Source organism: Macaca fascicularis, chromosome 2, assembly GCF_037993035.2.
Source record: "Macaca fascicularis isolate 582-1 chromosome 2, T2T-MFA8v1.1".
Classification (NCBI taxonomy): Eukaryota; Metazoa; Chordata; class Mammalia; order Primates; family Cercopithecidae; genus Macaca; species Macaca fascicularis.
This window is the reverse complement of record NC_088376.1, coordinates 116,883,667-116,901,186: the sequence shown is the minus strand read 5'-3', so window position 1 is coordinate 116,901,186 and position 17,520 is coordinate 116,883,667. Positions and strand designations below refer to the sequence as shown.

The following is a 17,520-nucleotide window of genomic DNA, read 5'->3' as shown; positions in this document are numbered from 1 at the left end:
CAGCCATCATCTGATGCAAGTGCACTAATAGTCTTCGTATAAATGGATGCTTATTTTTGTGTCTTCTCTACTTTAAACATTTGTATAATTAACAGTAATTAATTATTATTATTATTTTTTGAGAAGGGTCTTGCTCTGTTGCCCAGGCTGGAGTGCAGTGGTGTGATCTTGGCTCACTGCACCCTTGACCTCCTGGGCTCAGCCTCCCCAGTAGCTAGGACTACAGGCAGTCGCCACCACATCTGGCTAATTTTTGAATTTTTAGCAGAGTCAGGTTTTGCCATGTTGCCTGGGATGGTCTCGAACTCCTGGGCTCAAGTGATCCACCTACCTCAGCTTCCCAAAGTGCTGGGATTACAGGCATGAGCCACTGCACTCGGCCTATTAATTATTTTTAATGACCAAAATACTTAACAACTTAAGTCTCTGTTCAATTTTGTTGAAGGCAGAGTTGGAAACCACCTAACTTGCAAATGACTTGTCAGTCACTAGAGTCATTAGAAATACTTCATGATCTCTAGAAAGTTCTCTCACTATGAAGGCAGCTTGTTTCACAAAGTTAAAGCAATCCCATAAAATCTGAAATTGTACATCTTAGGATGTTCTCCACTGGCTGTGCAAAAGGCCTCGACATTTTTGCTAAGTTTCTGTCTTCCTGGTCGTGTTTAAGTGCATGCCTCCATGCATAAACATACATCCTACAATTTTTCAGATGGCCTAAGTAGCCCTGCTTACTCCCAAATTAATAAACCTTATGTCAGCCACAATCGGGATTACCACAGCGGTTTTAACAATCCAACAAAATTCCTGTGTTTGAAATGCTAGGGTCCGTGTTTAAGAATACAAAACACAAACAAAAAGCCGTCACAGTCAACTGGGAAAGGCACGCTGCTTTAATAACCTGTGTCCTCCGTCCCTCTGGATCCAGACCTAGCAGGAGACTCACAACCCCTGCCCAGGAGCACCACCCAAGCCAGTTGCAGTCACCTGAAGAGCAGCAGCACCGCCTGGGGAAACGTCTGGAAGTTATTGTTCCTATTGATCTGGTTGTTATCTCTCATGGCAACTTTCCCAAACATCTAGGTGGAGAAGTTGTTAGGAAAAAGAGAATAGATTTCGTCATGCAAAAAAAAAAAAAAAAAATCCATATGTGAATTTAGAACTAACTCAGGTTTGAGTTTACTAACTAGGGTTTTCTCATGGTACCTGGCACTTCACTCATTCAACAAAGATCTGCCAGGCACAACCATGTGCCAGGCAGCAGGTTGCACACTGGGAACATGGTGCTCCAGAGGGGCACTGTCTCACGTTTGAGGATCCCCCACCCTGGGGTAGAGACCCAAAGGTAGACAGGCAACATCAAATCCCAGTGATGATGCTGGGGTGGTCCAGATACACAGGGAAGATGAGACAGGCTCATCTACCCAAGGCTGGGGGGCTGGGTCAGGGAAGGCCTCTAGGGGGAAGTGACATGTAAACTCAGAACTGAAAGATACATCAGGCGATAAGAAAGGTGAAGAGTGTTTCGGGTGGAGGAAGCACCACATACATAGGAGCAGGGTAACAGCATAGATACCGAGGGAATGAAAGTAACATGTGTGATGAGCAGACAGAAAAAGATCAGGCTGGAGACAAGGTCAGGAGCCAACAGGCAGGGGCTGTGAGCCCCAGGCAGAAGAGTGGGCTTTACCTTCACGGCAACGGGAAGGTAGTAAAGAGTTTTACTTGTGAGATTTAGGAAGCAGACTGACATTCTAGAGAAGCCTGCAGACGCTTACAAATGCCTGCTGGGTGAATCTGGGGTAGTGTGTGCCATGCAGCTTGCAGTTCTGAGATGGCTCTTTTTTATATGAGAACGTATGTGATAAAAGACCTTCCAGGGCACACAGCGCCACGTGCTGCTGAATCACAGAGGCTCAAGTATGCTGACTTTTGTTTCCTAACTCCTGGTAAGATTCCCAGAGACCTGCAAATGCTTCTATGCTTTCAGGATAAAAAAAAAAGAAAAAGAAAAAGAAAAAGCACTACCATTTCTCTGTCCCTAGAATCACAGAATCACTTTACTTCTTTCTCACTTACATCCCTCCTTTACCTGAAAGACAGCACCTGCCCACGTGGAGAATCTGCAAGGAGCCTGCCAGCAGAGATCTAGAGCCACTTGGGCTCTTCGACTGCCTCCATTCTTAGACGCTGCCTCCCTCCACCCACAACCCATCCCACTGCCCACGTGGTGTTAGGGCTCCTTTGTTAGGGAGGCCCAGTCCCTTTCCCACCCCCAGGAGGAACTGGGAAGCAGGGTGTAGCCCCTCTGCTTGGGTCACAGAAGAGCCCAGTTTCATGCCTCTTTTTAAAGGTGAGCTACTAAAGCACAACAATGGTCACAAAAGGCACTTGGCTCAGCACCCGCCTTCTGTCCCTGTGATGGCTCAGCACAGACTGAAAAGACCATGAGGGGCCAAATGCTTCTCTCTTCAGTCTTAGCATCTGGAAATATTTAGTTTCAAGTGAATTTCACTTTGTTATGATAAAGCATAATTCTTCTGCCATGAAATGCAATTTTTCCTGGTGCATTCTAACCTCGCTACATTCTTCTGAGCCTGGGCCTCCCGTGGAGCTCTCTCCTAAGCAGCCGTGTCTTTCTCATCTTCCTATGTATGGCTTCAGCAGAGGCATTTGGCTGAAAAAATCACGACGCTTCTACTTCACTTGGTCAAGATACACCTTGCCACAGATTTGGGGCTACCCAGTGAAAGGGCCCCTGAGGGTGAGATGGCTGGAGCTTACCTGCATGCCAATGACCGCATAGATGAAGAACAGCATGGCTATGAGGAGGGCCACATACGGGAGTGCCTGGGAGAGAAAAGGCACCTGGATGAGCACTGGCCAGCTGGCACAGACTGAGAAGACCCATGAGTGGCCACATGCTTCCTTTCTATTCCACGTGCTACCATGAAAGAACATTGACAGTGAGGAAGAACTGTTTAAATCCCAGCCCTGCCCAGCTACTTTAGTCCTGATGACACCATCCACATGCACGCCCAGTGTTACAATATCACAGGCAGGATGTGCTTTCCATGGTCATTAACCCTGTAGCCTAATCCTAAACATTTTCAACACAGACACATAACTCTCATCATTCTTAAATTCATTACTGGATTTTCTGGGTGAAATTACAATTGATCAAACCATTCCAGAACACTGGACATTTAGAGTACTTCCACTTTCTTTCGTGGGTATGTTTTGGGGGGTAGTATTGTAGATAATGTTGCAAAGGAATATCTTTATGCAAAATCACCTTGCTTCTGCTGAAGTATTTCCTTAAGGTGAAGTCTTAGGAGTGGAATTACTGGGTCAGAGGGGAAGAACCACTTTCTGGCTGTGGCTGTAGAATGCAAAATACCTGTCTTAAGATGCACACCTTCTGAAAGAACTGCTAAGTTGGGGGGCTGTGCCAGGGAAGAAAAGGAGTGAGCTGGGGGGTCACCAAGTGTGGCTCCCTTCAGAAACACCAAATACAAGTGTTTGACAGAGCCCCCATCCTTTCATCGAATGTTTGTCAACTGCTGTCTTGCCTCATCACATGTGACCAACACGTCCACCTGCATAGGGTGCCCAGAGTGTTAGGCTTAATTCTGGGAACACACGCTTAAAGCACCCGCTTTCTCTACTACCCGAGAGAGCTTGTCAGAAAGTCAGTGGCCCACAGGTGCTCAGCCACCTTCAGACCTGTGCTGGCTGTTGACCTGTGCCCGCCAGCCTGGCCCTCCCTGCAGCTGGACTGCTCAGCAGGGTTCCACAGGGTTTGTTTCAGGCTTTCCTCAACATACCTAAGTACATTTTCTTCCTAGATTGCCAAATGTTTAAGATTTTTGTTTGCACAGTTTCTCTGCTTTTATGAACTGCTGCTCTGGAACACGACTTTCTTATCTGTGGCAGATTGAATCTTTAAGAATTTATTTAAAAAGTGAGATAATATTACCTCTGAATTATCTATTTTTATAGCAGTTTGTTCCCAAGTTTTGGTACTTTAAATGAATAATAACTGTCGAGGATTCTGTGCCTTAGCAAGTCCAAGGCTCACCTGACTGAGGCCCCCACTCTACCTTCCTCCAACCTCATTCTCCCCAGCAGGGCCTGTGACTTCCCTTGTGAGTGCCTGCACCACCCCCCTTGCTGTCCCTTCTCCCTTTTACCTGTGAAAATCCCACCCACTAGGGACAAATGCTTACTGGGAGGGTAACACTGGTTACCCCAGAGGTGGGTGAGGGCCAAGTTTGAACTTTCTCTTTATGACTTTGGACAGTTTCATTTGTTATTGTAAACATTTATAACTTTCAAATGAAAAATAGTTAAATTATTTTAAAAAATGAAGATGCAGGATTCACTTTCTAATGTTTGTGGATATCCACAAATTCCCTACATGGGTCCACCTTTTAATAAGAATCTATATTTCCCACATCTTCTCTTCCAAATGGAATCAGTCCGGAAGGCTAGAATATCTGGGGCAGGGTACTGGCAGGTACAGGAAAAGCTGGTTCTACTTGGGAAAGTCTGGAACCGAGCTGTACTAGCCTGGAGAATAAGAGGTGACAAATGAGGCATGGTATATGCCTAAATATCCCGAACTCTGTGACCCTGTCAGGAGCAGGATAACCCAGTAATGGTGTGCTGGCCCAGGTGGTAGTTTCTGATTTGTGTCTAGACTAGCCAACAGACAGCACTATTGCAGCCTTGTCAGAGAGAGGTCATTGGGCTTCCAGGGACCAATGTGTCTGTCTGCTGGGACCCGGCCCTCACACACCACCACCAGGCATCCCCGGGGCACTGCAGGGCTGCAGGCCTCACACCTCTCTCAGTCTTGGAAATGCTACAGATCTCTCAGCTATGGATCCTTCCTGCTTTCTCTTCTGTTTCCTTTAGGCAAGTAATCCCATGTGATTGACCCAAGAAATGCTGATTTGGGTCTCTCCAGCATTCCATGTTATCTATTGACTTAGGTCCACAGAGTGGCCACACAGGGGGAGCCTGGGTCCTCTAGGATGGGGACAATCACTGACTTACATATGATCTTCAAAGACAAAGACAGAAGTCCTAGGCGTGGCTCTTACCTGAAAGGACTTAATAAAAGTCCACAGCAATGTCCGGATGCCTTCCCCCCTGCTGAGAAGCTTCACCAATCGCATCACTCGGAAAAGACGGAAAAAGGTGATGGAGATTCTATTGCTCTCTTCAGAGTTCTAAAGGGTTATCATGGAGAGGTCAAACCCAATGGAAAGTAGAACATGCAACACTTTCAGAAAAACAGCAACAGATGCAAAGGTGACAGAGGTAAGAACTGAAGATGTGATTCTAGGGCCTTTTCATCTTAAAAAGCATGATATGAAAGGAAGAGTTACATGCTAACAACACAGAGCTTGGAAAACTGCGTCCACACAGCACATGCATGTCCACATAGTCTACTGTGTTAGAGGAGAACGCTGGGCTGGTCAAGAGTACTGGACACTGATGATGAATGCAAACCACTGCAGACACTGTTCTGGAAGGACAATCATGGAGAATACAGAAAAACCAGTGGAAAACTCGACATGATCAAATAAACTCAAGGAAAAGGCCCAGCCCCTGGGGACTAGTCACTGATCTTACCCCAGGTGTAGCAGTTGGGACAGGGACATTTTCACTTTCAGTTGGCTTTAAGAAATCAAAGATTGAAAATGGATTAATGAACCAGGAAGGAGTCAATGGTTCTGGAGAGCATTTCCCCCTTTAAAAAAATGTGTGGTTCTTGTCTTTGGACACCACGCCTGCTCCCTCCCTGAGAAAATACCAGTGGCTCTCCTTGGAGGTGGACGTGAGGGCAGGCAGCCACGGACATGGGCACAGGCACAGTACCACTTTCTAGTTCACATCTGAGGACACACCGTGCCAGGCTGACAGGCATCCAGTAAAGGCAGTGCCGCAAGACCTCAACTCTTCCTAGAGACAGCTGCAGAGTGCTGCCCCGCTTCTTACGAGGAGGGTAGTTCTCTTGGCTTAGTCGGGGCTGTGGGTCTCAGGAACTAACCGCTCTGCAGCAGGCCTCCTATCCCTGAGGAACAGAATGTCTCTAGCAGAGGGGCAAACAGTGGTGCCTGCCTGTGGGCTGCAAACCCCCTTGGACCACACTCTGTTCCTATGAGACGAAACGCCTGGGTGGTGTATGTCTGACAACAGCCTCTCTGGCGGGGCTGCTGCAGAGCTGGACAGACTGAGTCAGGGCGAGGAGGAGAGAGGCGGGCTTCCCTACAGAAGCCTTCGCTGCCTGCCCCACAGCTCAGACAGCTTTCACACAAGAGAGAGTGCAGGTCCCTGTATGGGTCTTTGGAAGAAACAGTAGAGGACCAGCTCCCCCGAGGTTCAGCAGCTCCACCTCCTCCAGGGTCTGGCTGTGCTCCTGTCCCTCGGCCCCAGGATGCAGAATCTGTAATGACTGGTGCTCACCGGCCCCTCAACCCCCACCCCCCGCAGGGAGGGCAGGGGCCTTGCCTCACTCCACTCTGTGCCCAGCATGGGGCCTGGCACTACCTGAGTGTTCAGAAAGTGTCTGAGAGAACACAGAGGAGCTGGAAGCAAACTCCAGCCAGCACCAGGAGGCATCCTTACATTAAACAGCAACAGTCAGTGGAACCAGAGCCAGCACGTGCCAGCCTCTCTTTTCCCCTCGGTGTCACCAGGAGCCGACAGAGAGAAATGAGGCTCTTCTGGTCAGGGGCTTCAAGGAGGCTTTCTGTACAGTGTGTCTGCAAAGTTAAGGGACATGTGTACATGTCTGGATGTGTGCACTTCTCGAGGGCCTCCTCCCTGGGGATCAGTTCTGAAGCCTCTCTAGCGTCAAGGGCTACCTCCTGAGACCAAAGAGAAATTCTACAAAATTCACAGAAAATAAGGGGTTTCAGCATATCATAGAAAAACTGAAATTCAGTAATGTGACTATGAACCCAAGAGGAACAGGTTCTGACAGAGTTTAAAGGGGTCCTTGCTTCTCCTGGGATACTCAGAATGAGACTCTGCCACAGGTTTATAAAAAACCCAGGATCGCTATTTTTATTACCCTCTTCTATTGGCTCATCTCAAAGGAAATATCACCTCCTTAAAGGGACAGACAATGTTTTTCAACTTAAGACCTTAACAAATGAAGGAACTAATTTTTTAAAGTTCTCATCATCTTCCACATCGTTCTCACTAAGGCTGTGCACAGGAAGGCTCCACTCTTGCCTGTCTGGCTGGAGTACGGGCTGTGAGTGTGCATGCTCAGTATGCCTGCATGCACGCCTCTGCTTGCCTGTGTTCAGGGGACCAGGCAGTGTGCACCAGAGAGACAGCGCTACAGTTATCCTGAAACATGCACGACTTATCAATCAGACCTGCAAGACAGTAAGGGGCCTGTTGGTCAGGGAAGGCGCTCCTGGCCACAGTCCGGCCTAAGACCCTCCTGCGTGCCTCTCTTTATTCTGCTTCAAGTCTGATAGCCATTCACGGCCCCCTTCCTTAGGGTTCGTGAAAGTCAGCAACTGAACTGAATTTTGAAGTGTGTATCTCTTCAACTGGTATCTTTGAAATGTGACAACCTATGGACTATGAACTTCAAACCGTGAATATTCTCTTGTTTAAAAGAACGAAAGGGAAGAAGAGACAGCATTTGTAAAGGGAGAGGGCAGCGTAACATGCGAGGGAGGAAGAAAGAGCAAACAGCACACCAGGCTTCGTGCACCCCCAGTGCGCCTGTGACACCCCCTCCCGCCACGCACCACTGGGCATGGGGGGCTGCTTCAGGGGAGGATGTGACTGGCAGCCCCGGGGGGACAGTGCAAGTTGCCAAAATATAACCCTGAGGATGGCTTTGCCCAAATGACAAATGTCAGCCCAGTGAAAAGGGCAGGCCAGCTCTCATGCCAGTCTGCACACTAAAACCACCTGGGGATCTTCAACAAAATCTCTGAAGCCCAGGTCGTACCTCGGGGATTCTTACTTAATGGATGTGGGGCGTATCTACATGTTGGGAATTTTATTTTGTTATTATTATTATTATTTTTTAAATGGAGTCTCCCTCTGTCACCCAGGCTGGAGTACCAGTGGCATGATCTTGGCTCCCTGCAATCTCTGCTTACAGGATATCAGTGATTCTTCTGCCTCAGCCTCCTGAGTAGCTGGGATAACAGGCACCCGCCACCATGCCTGCCTTATTTTTGTATTTTCAGTAGAGAGGAGGTTTACCATGTTGGCCAGAATGGTCTCCAACTCCTGACCTCAGGTGATCTGCCCATCTTGGCCTCCCAAAGTGCTGGGATTACAGGCATGAGCCACTGCACCAGACCTGCATGTTGGGAATTTTAAAAGCTCCTTGGTGATTCAAGTGTGCTGCCAGAGCTGAGAACTCCAGTCCTGGGCCAGGGTAAAGCTGGCCCAAGTAGTTAACAGGCGGCCTATACTAGCTAATGCCCTTTAGATCTCGAGCGGCCATACAGAGTGGGGTCACTACAAAAGCCCACTCAGGCTGCTGTGGCTGGACAGTGGGTTCTTTTCGGGTTGATGAGGGATTAGTACTCGGATGCGGAGAAAGAGATTAGACTACATCCCCATCTTCCTTACAAGGGATGGAGGAGGCTTGAACATGAAGGGAACTGGTGGAGCTGGAACGCAAGTAGGCTACACTATGCTGGACACCCCTACGGGACAACAGACTGGGGAAGGACTCTTCACTAGGTAGCTTTCCAAACACGGCCTCAAGGGGCTGCTAATCAGTTTTCAATAGGGGGAATTCCAGTGTCACCTCAGGGCTTAGACAAGACAAACTTGGCAGTTCCTTCCCACCCTAACATGTCACATTCTTCAACTGGGAACCCTACAGGAGACAGCCCCTTAGCCTCAGGAGGCGGGACTACATGTCAGGGTCCAGAAAGCTCCTTAGATTCCTGGGGCTTTGCGGATGTTCCCTCGAGCCTCCTCCTACAGGGCTCTCAAGCAGGCTCTTACCACATAGGCCCTGGGGCAGCCCCCTGTAACTGTGGAAGTCAAAAAGACCCTGAGATTCCCAAGTGAAATCAATGAAATCAGTCCATTTCATTTTCTGTATAAATTTCTATCTGTGCTTGGAAGAGCTGAGAGGATGCAGTTTTCTAATTCAGATAGGAAGCAAACCAGCATCCCAGAACAGCTGGGCCAGGTAACCCGAGGCATTACGGAGAAGCCAGTTTTTTGGGGGAGCTTCCCTCTATTTCTGAGCTCACAGGTAACACCTCTGGGAGGAGGGCTTCTTTATTTGGGGTTGCTGGTCTGTGTCCGCAACCCAGTGCCCAGCTAAGCTGGCTCCTGGGAAAGGGTTCGCATATGAAATGGGGGACTACACAACCTTACTGTGGGGTCACAAAAAGAAGATGAGTGAGACTCTCAGCCACCTGGTCCAAATGGCACACCTTAAAAGGCAGGGACCATTCCTGGGTCTCTGAGAGGGAGCTCCCTCATGACTTTTTACTTGCTCCTTCAAAGTAAGTAATAATAAGACAGACATGGCTTCTAAACAAGTGTTTTGCCTCCCAGACACTAATGATAATGAGAAGAGACAAATGTCAGTGACAGCCATCCCTGGGTTAGGGACAATATGTTGCTGGGTCATATCATCATTCAAGAAACAAACAGGCATCAAAGACGGATGGAGCAAGAGGGAGCCCACCAGTCGTGGTGTGACATTTTAGCAGCCTGGTGAGGTTAGGACCAAATGTGATGGAGATAAGTCCACGAGTGCTGCCAAACCAGGAACTGAGCGGGGTGTGGGGACATGGGAGGGGGACAGTAGGATGGAGCAGGCTGGTGCACATGCAGGCAGGACCATGCAAAGGACTACCCAAAACGTTTTTGCAAAGAATACAAACGCAGGCTGAATTCAATCATTTCTCAGCCAGATCATTCATTCTGGAAGACTATGTTGGCAAGTCACAGAGCCAAGTGTGACTGACCAAGATGGCCCCAGGCTGGAAATGACAGTCTATGGGATGGGGAACAATTTAGGTGATTGCAACCAATCCTTAGCACGTCCTGTGAAGCGTAGTGAAAACCAAAGGTGGAGAGGCCAAAAACAAGCACACAGTCTTTAGAAGTGCTTTGCTTTAACGACTTCACCGTATATATGCTTATATATACTTGCCGCTACAATTTTCTAAAAATAAAACCAACATGAAAATCAATTAGGCAACAGAAAAGAAAGATCAACAGAGTTTGGGGAAGACAGCACAGCAGGTTAAACATTGCAAACAATGATGACTTATGGCAGCTACAACCAGCCAACGATGAACCAAAGGTGTTCATGCCCAGCTGACCCCTCAGCTCAGGGGACAAGGCCACCGAGGATGTGATGTGCACTGCTCCCCAGGGGAACCACATGTGGAGGGGAGTGGGTGTCGGAACCAACAGTCCCACTGTCATGTTTTTATACCAGAGGTTAAGGATACCCAGTCCTTTTTTATCTTTGCGCCTCCCGACAGCCTAGCCCAGAGCCTGTAAGTGGTGGATGTCCGGGAAATGTGTGTTGAAAGATGGAATAAATGTGAAGGTGGCCTTGAGCAACTCCTCTGTTCCAAGGCCCAGCAGGGAGACACTGAGATTTCTGAAGGTGGTGTTCTGCTCTGGCCCGGGGTAGGGAACTGGCATTGCCACGGTTGAGGAATATATTTGGTCTCGGGCCACAGTTGACCAGGAAAAAGGTCACTGACTGAAAGCACATTATGGGAGTGTCTGCCTATATGATTTGGAAAGTTTAACTGCATGCCAACAAGGGCCCCCCTGAAAGCCTGTGTTGCACAGATACCCCAGTGTCAAATGCTAACTAGAACCTTCAGCATAGACCTGCCCCTTTCCTGACTGGTGCAAGGTGAACACAGCAACACTGAGACACCGAGGAACAAAGTTGGGCCACAGGGGACAGGGGCAGCGGGAGGAGCAGGGCCAGCCTGCAGCACATGTGAGGCAGCCAGGAAGCCGGGCGCGTGCTGTCCCTGAGTACATGGGTGCTACACCCCTGACAGCCAGCAGGCAGGTCAGGCATGAGAAAGCTGGGTGCCCCCAGGTGCACAGACCTTGGCCACATCCTGGTGCCCAAAAGCTAAGTGTTTACATCCACCACCTGCACAGCACTTGAAGCACTGAGCAGTCCAGGGAGAGATGCCGAGCTACTAGTTTATTGTATTTCGTTTCCATTATAGACCACCTCTGACTCACAGAAGGGTATGTTCCAGAATTTTCATGTAAATACACCTCCACGTAGATTGTAAGCACTTTGCATTGTGAGATGATTAAGCTGGCAGATGTCTAGCCATAAACTTGGGAGAGAGCTCAGGGCAGCCCAGTTAGGGACCTGCTGTTCTCCCATTAGCACCAGCTTATTTTACAACCAAGCATCATTTACATATCATGAATGGCAATTTTATAGCTGACACATGGAACATTTCACATAAAGTAGAATTTACATGTCTGGGCTTTAGAAGTTGGAATATGTGTATACCTAGGTCTAGCAAAATACCATCTGAGTGCCTTGTCATAGCGTGGTGTGACGAGGCTTAAATCACACCCTCATGGGCACAGTCTCTGACAGTCCATTTTACTTATTACAGGGATAACCTACACTTTAGAATAATACTTGTATCTCCCTAAAACTTTGGGGTTTTTAGCAAGCATTTTCCCAAATATTCAGATCATTTTATCACTATAACATAGCTGCGGCAAGGTGGTAGATGTTTTTCACCCTACTTGGCCCGTGAGGGAGCTGGAATCCAAGTCAGTTCAGAACTAGGGCTGCAACTGCCAGGTCTTGGGATTACCAGGCTGGTGGCTATCTTACTATTCACACGCCAGGATCAGCATGGCCCCAGACAGGTGGCATAAAGGGATTTCACAGTCCTTGTGTAATGCAGGCTGTCTGGGCACCAGGATGGACCTTATAACCCTCAACCCTGCAGATGTCACCAGGCAGAGCATCAGGGGCAGGGGGTGGGCTGGACATTGTGGAGCAAAAGCTAATACCACACAACAGTCCCTTCCCGTGCTCCGCCCACTCTCTCGAAAGGCTCTGCACAGCCTGGGCACACACACTGGACGCCCGCTAAGACTTGCTGATGAACTGGGAACTGATCAGGTAGACAGGGCTCTGCCTGCCTGAGCCCCTCCTGTCTGCACGGGTCAGCCCCAAGGGGAGCCAGGCGGAAGGAGGAGCTCCCTTTCTCATGCTTCTTAATTTTGCAGGGCGCAAGGTGCTCAGAGTGCTTCTAGGGAGAGCGGTTCACTCCATCTACAATGCTGCTAGTGCCCTTGTTCCCCCTCGAATGAATCTACTGGATGCAATAAATGTGGACTGACCCCCTTTCCCTGGTTCGCACTCGGCCCTCTTTTCCCTGGCCCCAAGCAGCCTTCCACTGGCTGGCATCCCCCTTTGGGCATGGGACGTTCACCAGTGTCACCAGTCAGACTCAGAGCAGACACGGTACAGGTGAGGGCACCAGCAGCAGCCGCCATACGCTCAGGGCATAGCTGGCTGTGGGGTCTCCCACCTGTGCCCTCACAGAACCATCGTGCGGACAAGGGTGCACATCAGTAACTCCATGTACAGCTGGAAAGACTGAGGCACACAGCACTCGGATGACTTCCACGGTCACACGGCTGGTGAGTGACAACATTCACACGGACACACAATTAACTCCCAGCCCTCATAGCTTTAATTGGATCTTTTGAAATACTGTTCGCACCAAATGGCGATTCCGCATAGACTTCCCCACTCTTCCTCAGGGGAAGGAGATAGAGATGGGGTGAGATAGAGGAAACTACAAATTATCCTTAGTCTTTCAAAATAAATTTGTGTCTGGATTTCTAAAGTGTGTGGAGATTCAAGGGCAGGGCCTCTAGTCTCTTCTAAGTCAGACTGAATGAAAACAACCACGATATAGGACACAAAGTTTGCTACTTACATTTACTTCAGTTATAGCAATATCAACGACGCTACCAACAACAATTAAGGCATCAAAAGTGTTCCATGCATCAGTGAAATAGTGCTGTTAGGGCAAGCATTCAGAAGCCACAGAGGAGAGGAAGCACCACAGGAAAAAAGAAGAAAAGGACAGTGTTATAAAAGGGGAACGTTCTAGCATCGCGCCACACGGCTACTTGAAACATCCCCCTAAAATAAACATGTTAAAGATACGCCACTGTGGGTATCACTTCTGACACAGCAAATGAAAACAATTAGAGACATCCTATCTTACCTTGCCTACTAGTGACCGGGGTAAATGCTGCAAAAAGGCCTATCCTACAAAAGGTGATTTGTGTCTACAAAAGGCCCTGGGATAAGGCTCTACCCTGAAATGCTTCTTGCCTACAGCTCTCATTAGGAAATCCTAGATTCAGATCAAGTGACTGGGATCTGTGACTTGTCCAGGTGATGCCACTGCAGGGCAGGGAGCGGAGTATGCACAGACAGAGAAGAGAGGACACAGGTGGCGGCCACGCCAGGTGCATACTCACGTCTGCTTCGCTGAGGGCCACGTCTATAATGCTGCCGATTACGATGAGGGAGTCAAACGTGTTCCAGGCGTCACTAAAATACCCCTGGACAGAGCAGGCGAGGGCAGACGTTTATGAGCATGTATGAATGACCCGCCGCACGGACCATATAGGGGCGAATCCGAGTCCCTGCCGCACCCATGGCACCCAGGTGGAGTGGGAAAGCCAAAGGGGAGGTAACAATACTGTCCACTGGTGGAAAGGTGCACAGCAGGGTGGTTGTGCACCTTTATGTGTGAGAGAAGGTGCACGCACACACACACATGCACGCGCGCACGCACACACACTCATGGTCCTGAGTGGCACCAAACCAAGCAGAATATCTGCAGGGCCGAGGAAGGCAATTTGGCAACCTTGTCCTAGGACCCAGAGGGATGATCCCAAACCCTCATGAGCTGATGGACTCCTTCCTTAGAATCTCCACTCGCACCACTTAAAGAGCACTGTCACCAGGCACTGCGCACATTTCCATTTCTGTGCTCCTTCAAAGGGACCAGCAATGCTCTCCAGTCCTTGCAAGTCCAGCCTGTATTACAAAGGCCATGTCTTGTGGCAGGATGACTGACACAAGTCCCTGTCTTCAAAGAACTCTCAGTGTAGAGGACACAGACGGGTAGATAATGGCTTACAGGGACACAGGCACCGTGAGGCACAGTGTCGTGGCAGAGACACTGGCTCCTGGTTGTGGGGGTGGTGCTTAGTGGGGGGAAGTCAAGGCAGGTTCTGTAGTAGAAAAGAGTATGGAATGAAGAGGATGTTCCAGGGCTCCCCTGTCCTCCACAGAAGCCAACAGGCTCCTTCTTCCATCTCAGGTTTTGCTTTCTTTCCCTCCCACCTTTCACCGTCTAGGCTGAGAGGAGTCCTTCCCATCCTGCAAAAATAGCACCAGGTTCCTCCCCACCTCCTGATGTCTCTACAATCCTAACTGCCTAACCCCAACTCCATCTGTTCAACTTCACCCTTCTTCAAGGTCAGATAAATGCTCCTTGATGGAACCTTCCCAGCCCCGGCTGTCTGCACTCCCTCATGCTGACTCTGAATCTCTTACGTACTGATTGCTGAACGTGGGGTCTTTGTCTGTAGCTCTACCAACCAAAAGCCCTGAAGGATGATGACTGTGCTACATATTCAGTCCCCCGACTTCTCTAACCCCATTATCTAGCCGGAGCCTTGAACCCAGTCAGTGCTTGGCATGTGCAATGTCTCCTTTGTCCACCAACTTGTACCCTGCCTGTCATCCAGCTTTGGTTGTTTGTTCAGGTCCTCCTATCTCGCAACAATTTTGAGAGTACAACATCCCCACAATTGTGACTTAAAATCTATATGTATGTGCCAGACATTTTATATCTTCTTCTAGCATCAGCACAGCAGGTGCTAAATGAGTGCCTGTGGTCTCTCGACACCCCTGGGAAGCTCCTGGTTGGAGAGGGAGGTGGGGAGATACTGCACAGAGAGCCAAAGGGGAAAGGGACTGGCTGTCAAGATCAACAGCTCTGTCTATAAACCAACTGTGTTTTTCCAAAGAGTCTGGACACTTTTTGGAAACGAAAATTCAGGTACAAATTATATACAACAGGGCCCAGCATGTTTACAACTGGGTACATTTAGAGCTGCATTAAGAAAATCAGAACAAAAAGTACTTTGAGGTGTCAGGTCCCAGAAACTTGTGATGAAACGCAGATCCAGAAGCAACCACTGCAGAGCCACGGCCTTTTGCGACAGTATAGAAGATGTGGACGTGCCGACTGTCCTAACAGCTGGAGTAGAGACGTTTATTCTAGTCACCATTCATCAGTCCAGGTGCATTTACGGGGGAGCTACGACACTGACTTAGGGTTTGCTTCTTAAATTTCATCTTAATAATGTAAGATCCCCCCACCCAACCGCCGTGGTTTCTAACCAACTCTCCACCTTTCTCCCCGCCCTACAATCACAGTGCCTCTCTCCCATTTTACCCTCACTGACTGCTACCCTCCCTGGCCCATCTATCAGCAGACCAAAGGAATTTGTGAGCTCCAAATCTGACAATCTATGTATAAAAGTCTAATGGGAAGGTCTATTTTAAAAACAGCACAGCTTATGCTTTCTAGCTTTCCTTTGCATGAATTCATGATTCTTGACTGGCAAAACTGAGCAGAGATGGGCTGCCTTTGAGGTCTAGACCAGCAGTCAGAGGTGAGATCAAGAGCTAGCCTCAGGTTGTAAGAGAACACAGCAGAGTTTCCTTCATCCAGGAAGTCTCCTAACAAGAAAGCCAGCTGAATCAATGTGCTTAGTGTTAGAGCTGACAGCCCCTGTTGCGAATGGATAACAAGCAACTCTCCGACTGGTGGCAGTGCCACAGACCACACTTGGAGGGGCAGAGCCTGCCCTTTTCTTCCCGGAGTTAAGAGTAACTCAAAAGCTAAAGAAAGCGCAGTGATCCTTCCCCTCCCCTCTAGGGAGGTATTTATACCTTGATCAAACATTTGGTCACGAGTAGCAACTAGAGCTCCAGAGTACTGACAGGGCGGAGGAGACCCAGGGTCCGCCCTTCGCACCTGCTGTGGAGTGTGCCCCAGCCCCGCCTGCATTTGTACCGTGTGCACCGCTTCTCTCCATTATTTATGTCATTTCCCAGAGGCCAAACCCACCACATGGGTGCTGGAGGCCAGCCTCTGGCTTTGAGATTTTATTCCTGAACAGCTCCTCTCTCCCTCTTCTCCAGAATTATCAGTGTTCTCTCCTTCAGGCCATTTCCATCGGCCTATAAGATATCCTCAATGCTGGTGTGCTGTGATGGATAAAATCCCTTTAAATCAGCACAATAGGGGTTTAACATTTCCTTGGGATGTTGGAAATTTTTGGCAATTTCATTGACTCTCTCTCCAGAAACCCCTTACACTCACAAAACTTTGCCCAAATCAGAATGATTGATGGACTGAAGGGTGATGGACACCCTTAATCTAGGAAGCAGGAGGCAGGTGACTGAAATCACAGGCCCTGACCAGGTGGCTCTGACAGGAGTCCAGGGGAGGGAGAAAATGCCAGCCCTCCCATTCTTCCCACATACTGTTTCCCTATTTAGTAGCCTCTTGTTTAATAAAATCACTGTCAAGTGGTATGACTCAGTTCCCCCACCCTTCACCCACCAAAGGCACCAGATTGCCTTTGTAACCAGAAGATAAGATAAGACAAGACATGACTCCTAACAGAGGGCCGGCCCCTCTCCCTGCTCTCTCCTCTTGGCCTATGATGATGTGTTCTCCTGCAACTGAATTCTGAGGCCAGAACCTCTCAAGTGGAACCACCAGTCAAATCTATATTTTTGTGTCCAGCTCTACCTGTCTGAAAAGACCAAGCAAGTCAGCCACATGCAATAATATGTGTTACGCAGAAACATTTCTGACTCTGACTCTTAAAATTATAAATCAGACTAACGTGGGCCTCAGGGTCAGGAAGCACCATTATTTCTAAGAACACTATTCTCACCATCCATCAATGTTTGTCTCCTGCTGGACAGTGGGTTCCCAGAAGGCACACCTCTTCTAATTCCTGGACCCCTTGCCAGGATATGACACAGGTGTGGCACATGGTAAGGGGGCAATGTTTGTGGAATGGTTGCAAATGGGAAACAAGAAAAGTGGCCCAAGTCCAGATTCCTTTTGCTGCCTAGATTCACTCTCATCTGCAGATTGGAAGAAGCCTATATAAATAATGTGCCTTTTGTCATTGACCATGGCAGCCAGATCTCTTCCCTGTTTCTGGCAGGGATTATTTGGGTAGCATCTGACCCAAGTGATAACCCAAAGTGCCAGCTTTTGGCAGAAGCTATGCCTGACAGCTTTCTAACTAGCAAAAGCCTTTCCAAAGGTAAGTGGGGGATTAAGGGAAGATGTGTTCCACTCTGCTCTACCCAGATACGCTGCGATAGAAAAGCAGGTATCATCTCATGTCCAGAGG

At 48.8% G+C, this 17,520-nt stretch overlaps 1 protein-coding gene across 28 annotated transcripts in view; it reads right to left on the bottom strand.

Annotated features, from left to right (window-relative positions):
* The window catches only part of CACNA1D (calcium voltage-gated channel subunit alpha1 D), a 326,154-nt gene that overhangs the window by 36,995 nt on the left and 271,639 nt on the right, over positions 1-17,520 (bottom strand). For 9 of the 28 annotated variants that reach the window (XR_012431265.1, XR_012431266.1, XM_045386046.3 and 6 more), the window contains 6 exons: positions 13,540-13,623; positions 12,987-13,070; positions 5,644-5,688; positions 5,109-5,237; positions 2,785-2,850; positions 988-1,079 (listed from right to left, as the gene is read on the bottom strand). Coding sequence is in view for 25 of the 28 variants with exons in the window: in XM_045386046.3 (XP_045241981.1) it covers positions 988-1,079; positions 2,785-2,850; positions 5,109-5,237; positions 5,644-5,688; positions 12,987-13,070; positions 13,540-13,623 (500 nt within the window). In the remaining 3 variants the exon portion in view is untranslated. The remainder of the gene's footprint in view (positions 1-987; positions 1,080-2,784; positions 2,851-5,108; positions 5,238-5,643; positions 5,689-12,986; positions 13,071-13,539; positions 13,624-17,520) is intronic. The other 19 variants (XR_012431267.1, XM_005547398.5, XM_074032484.1 and 16 more) reach the window with 5 other exon arrangements.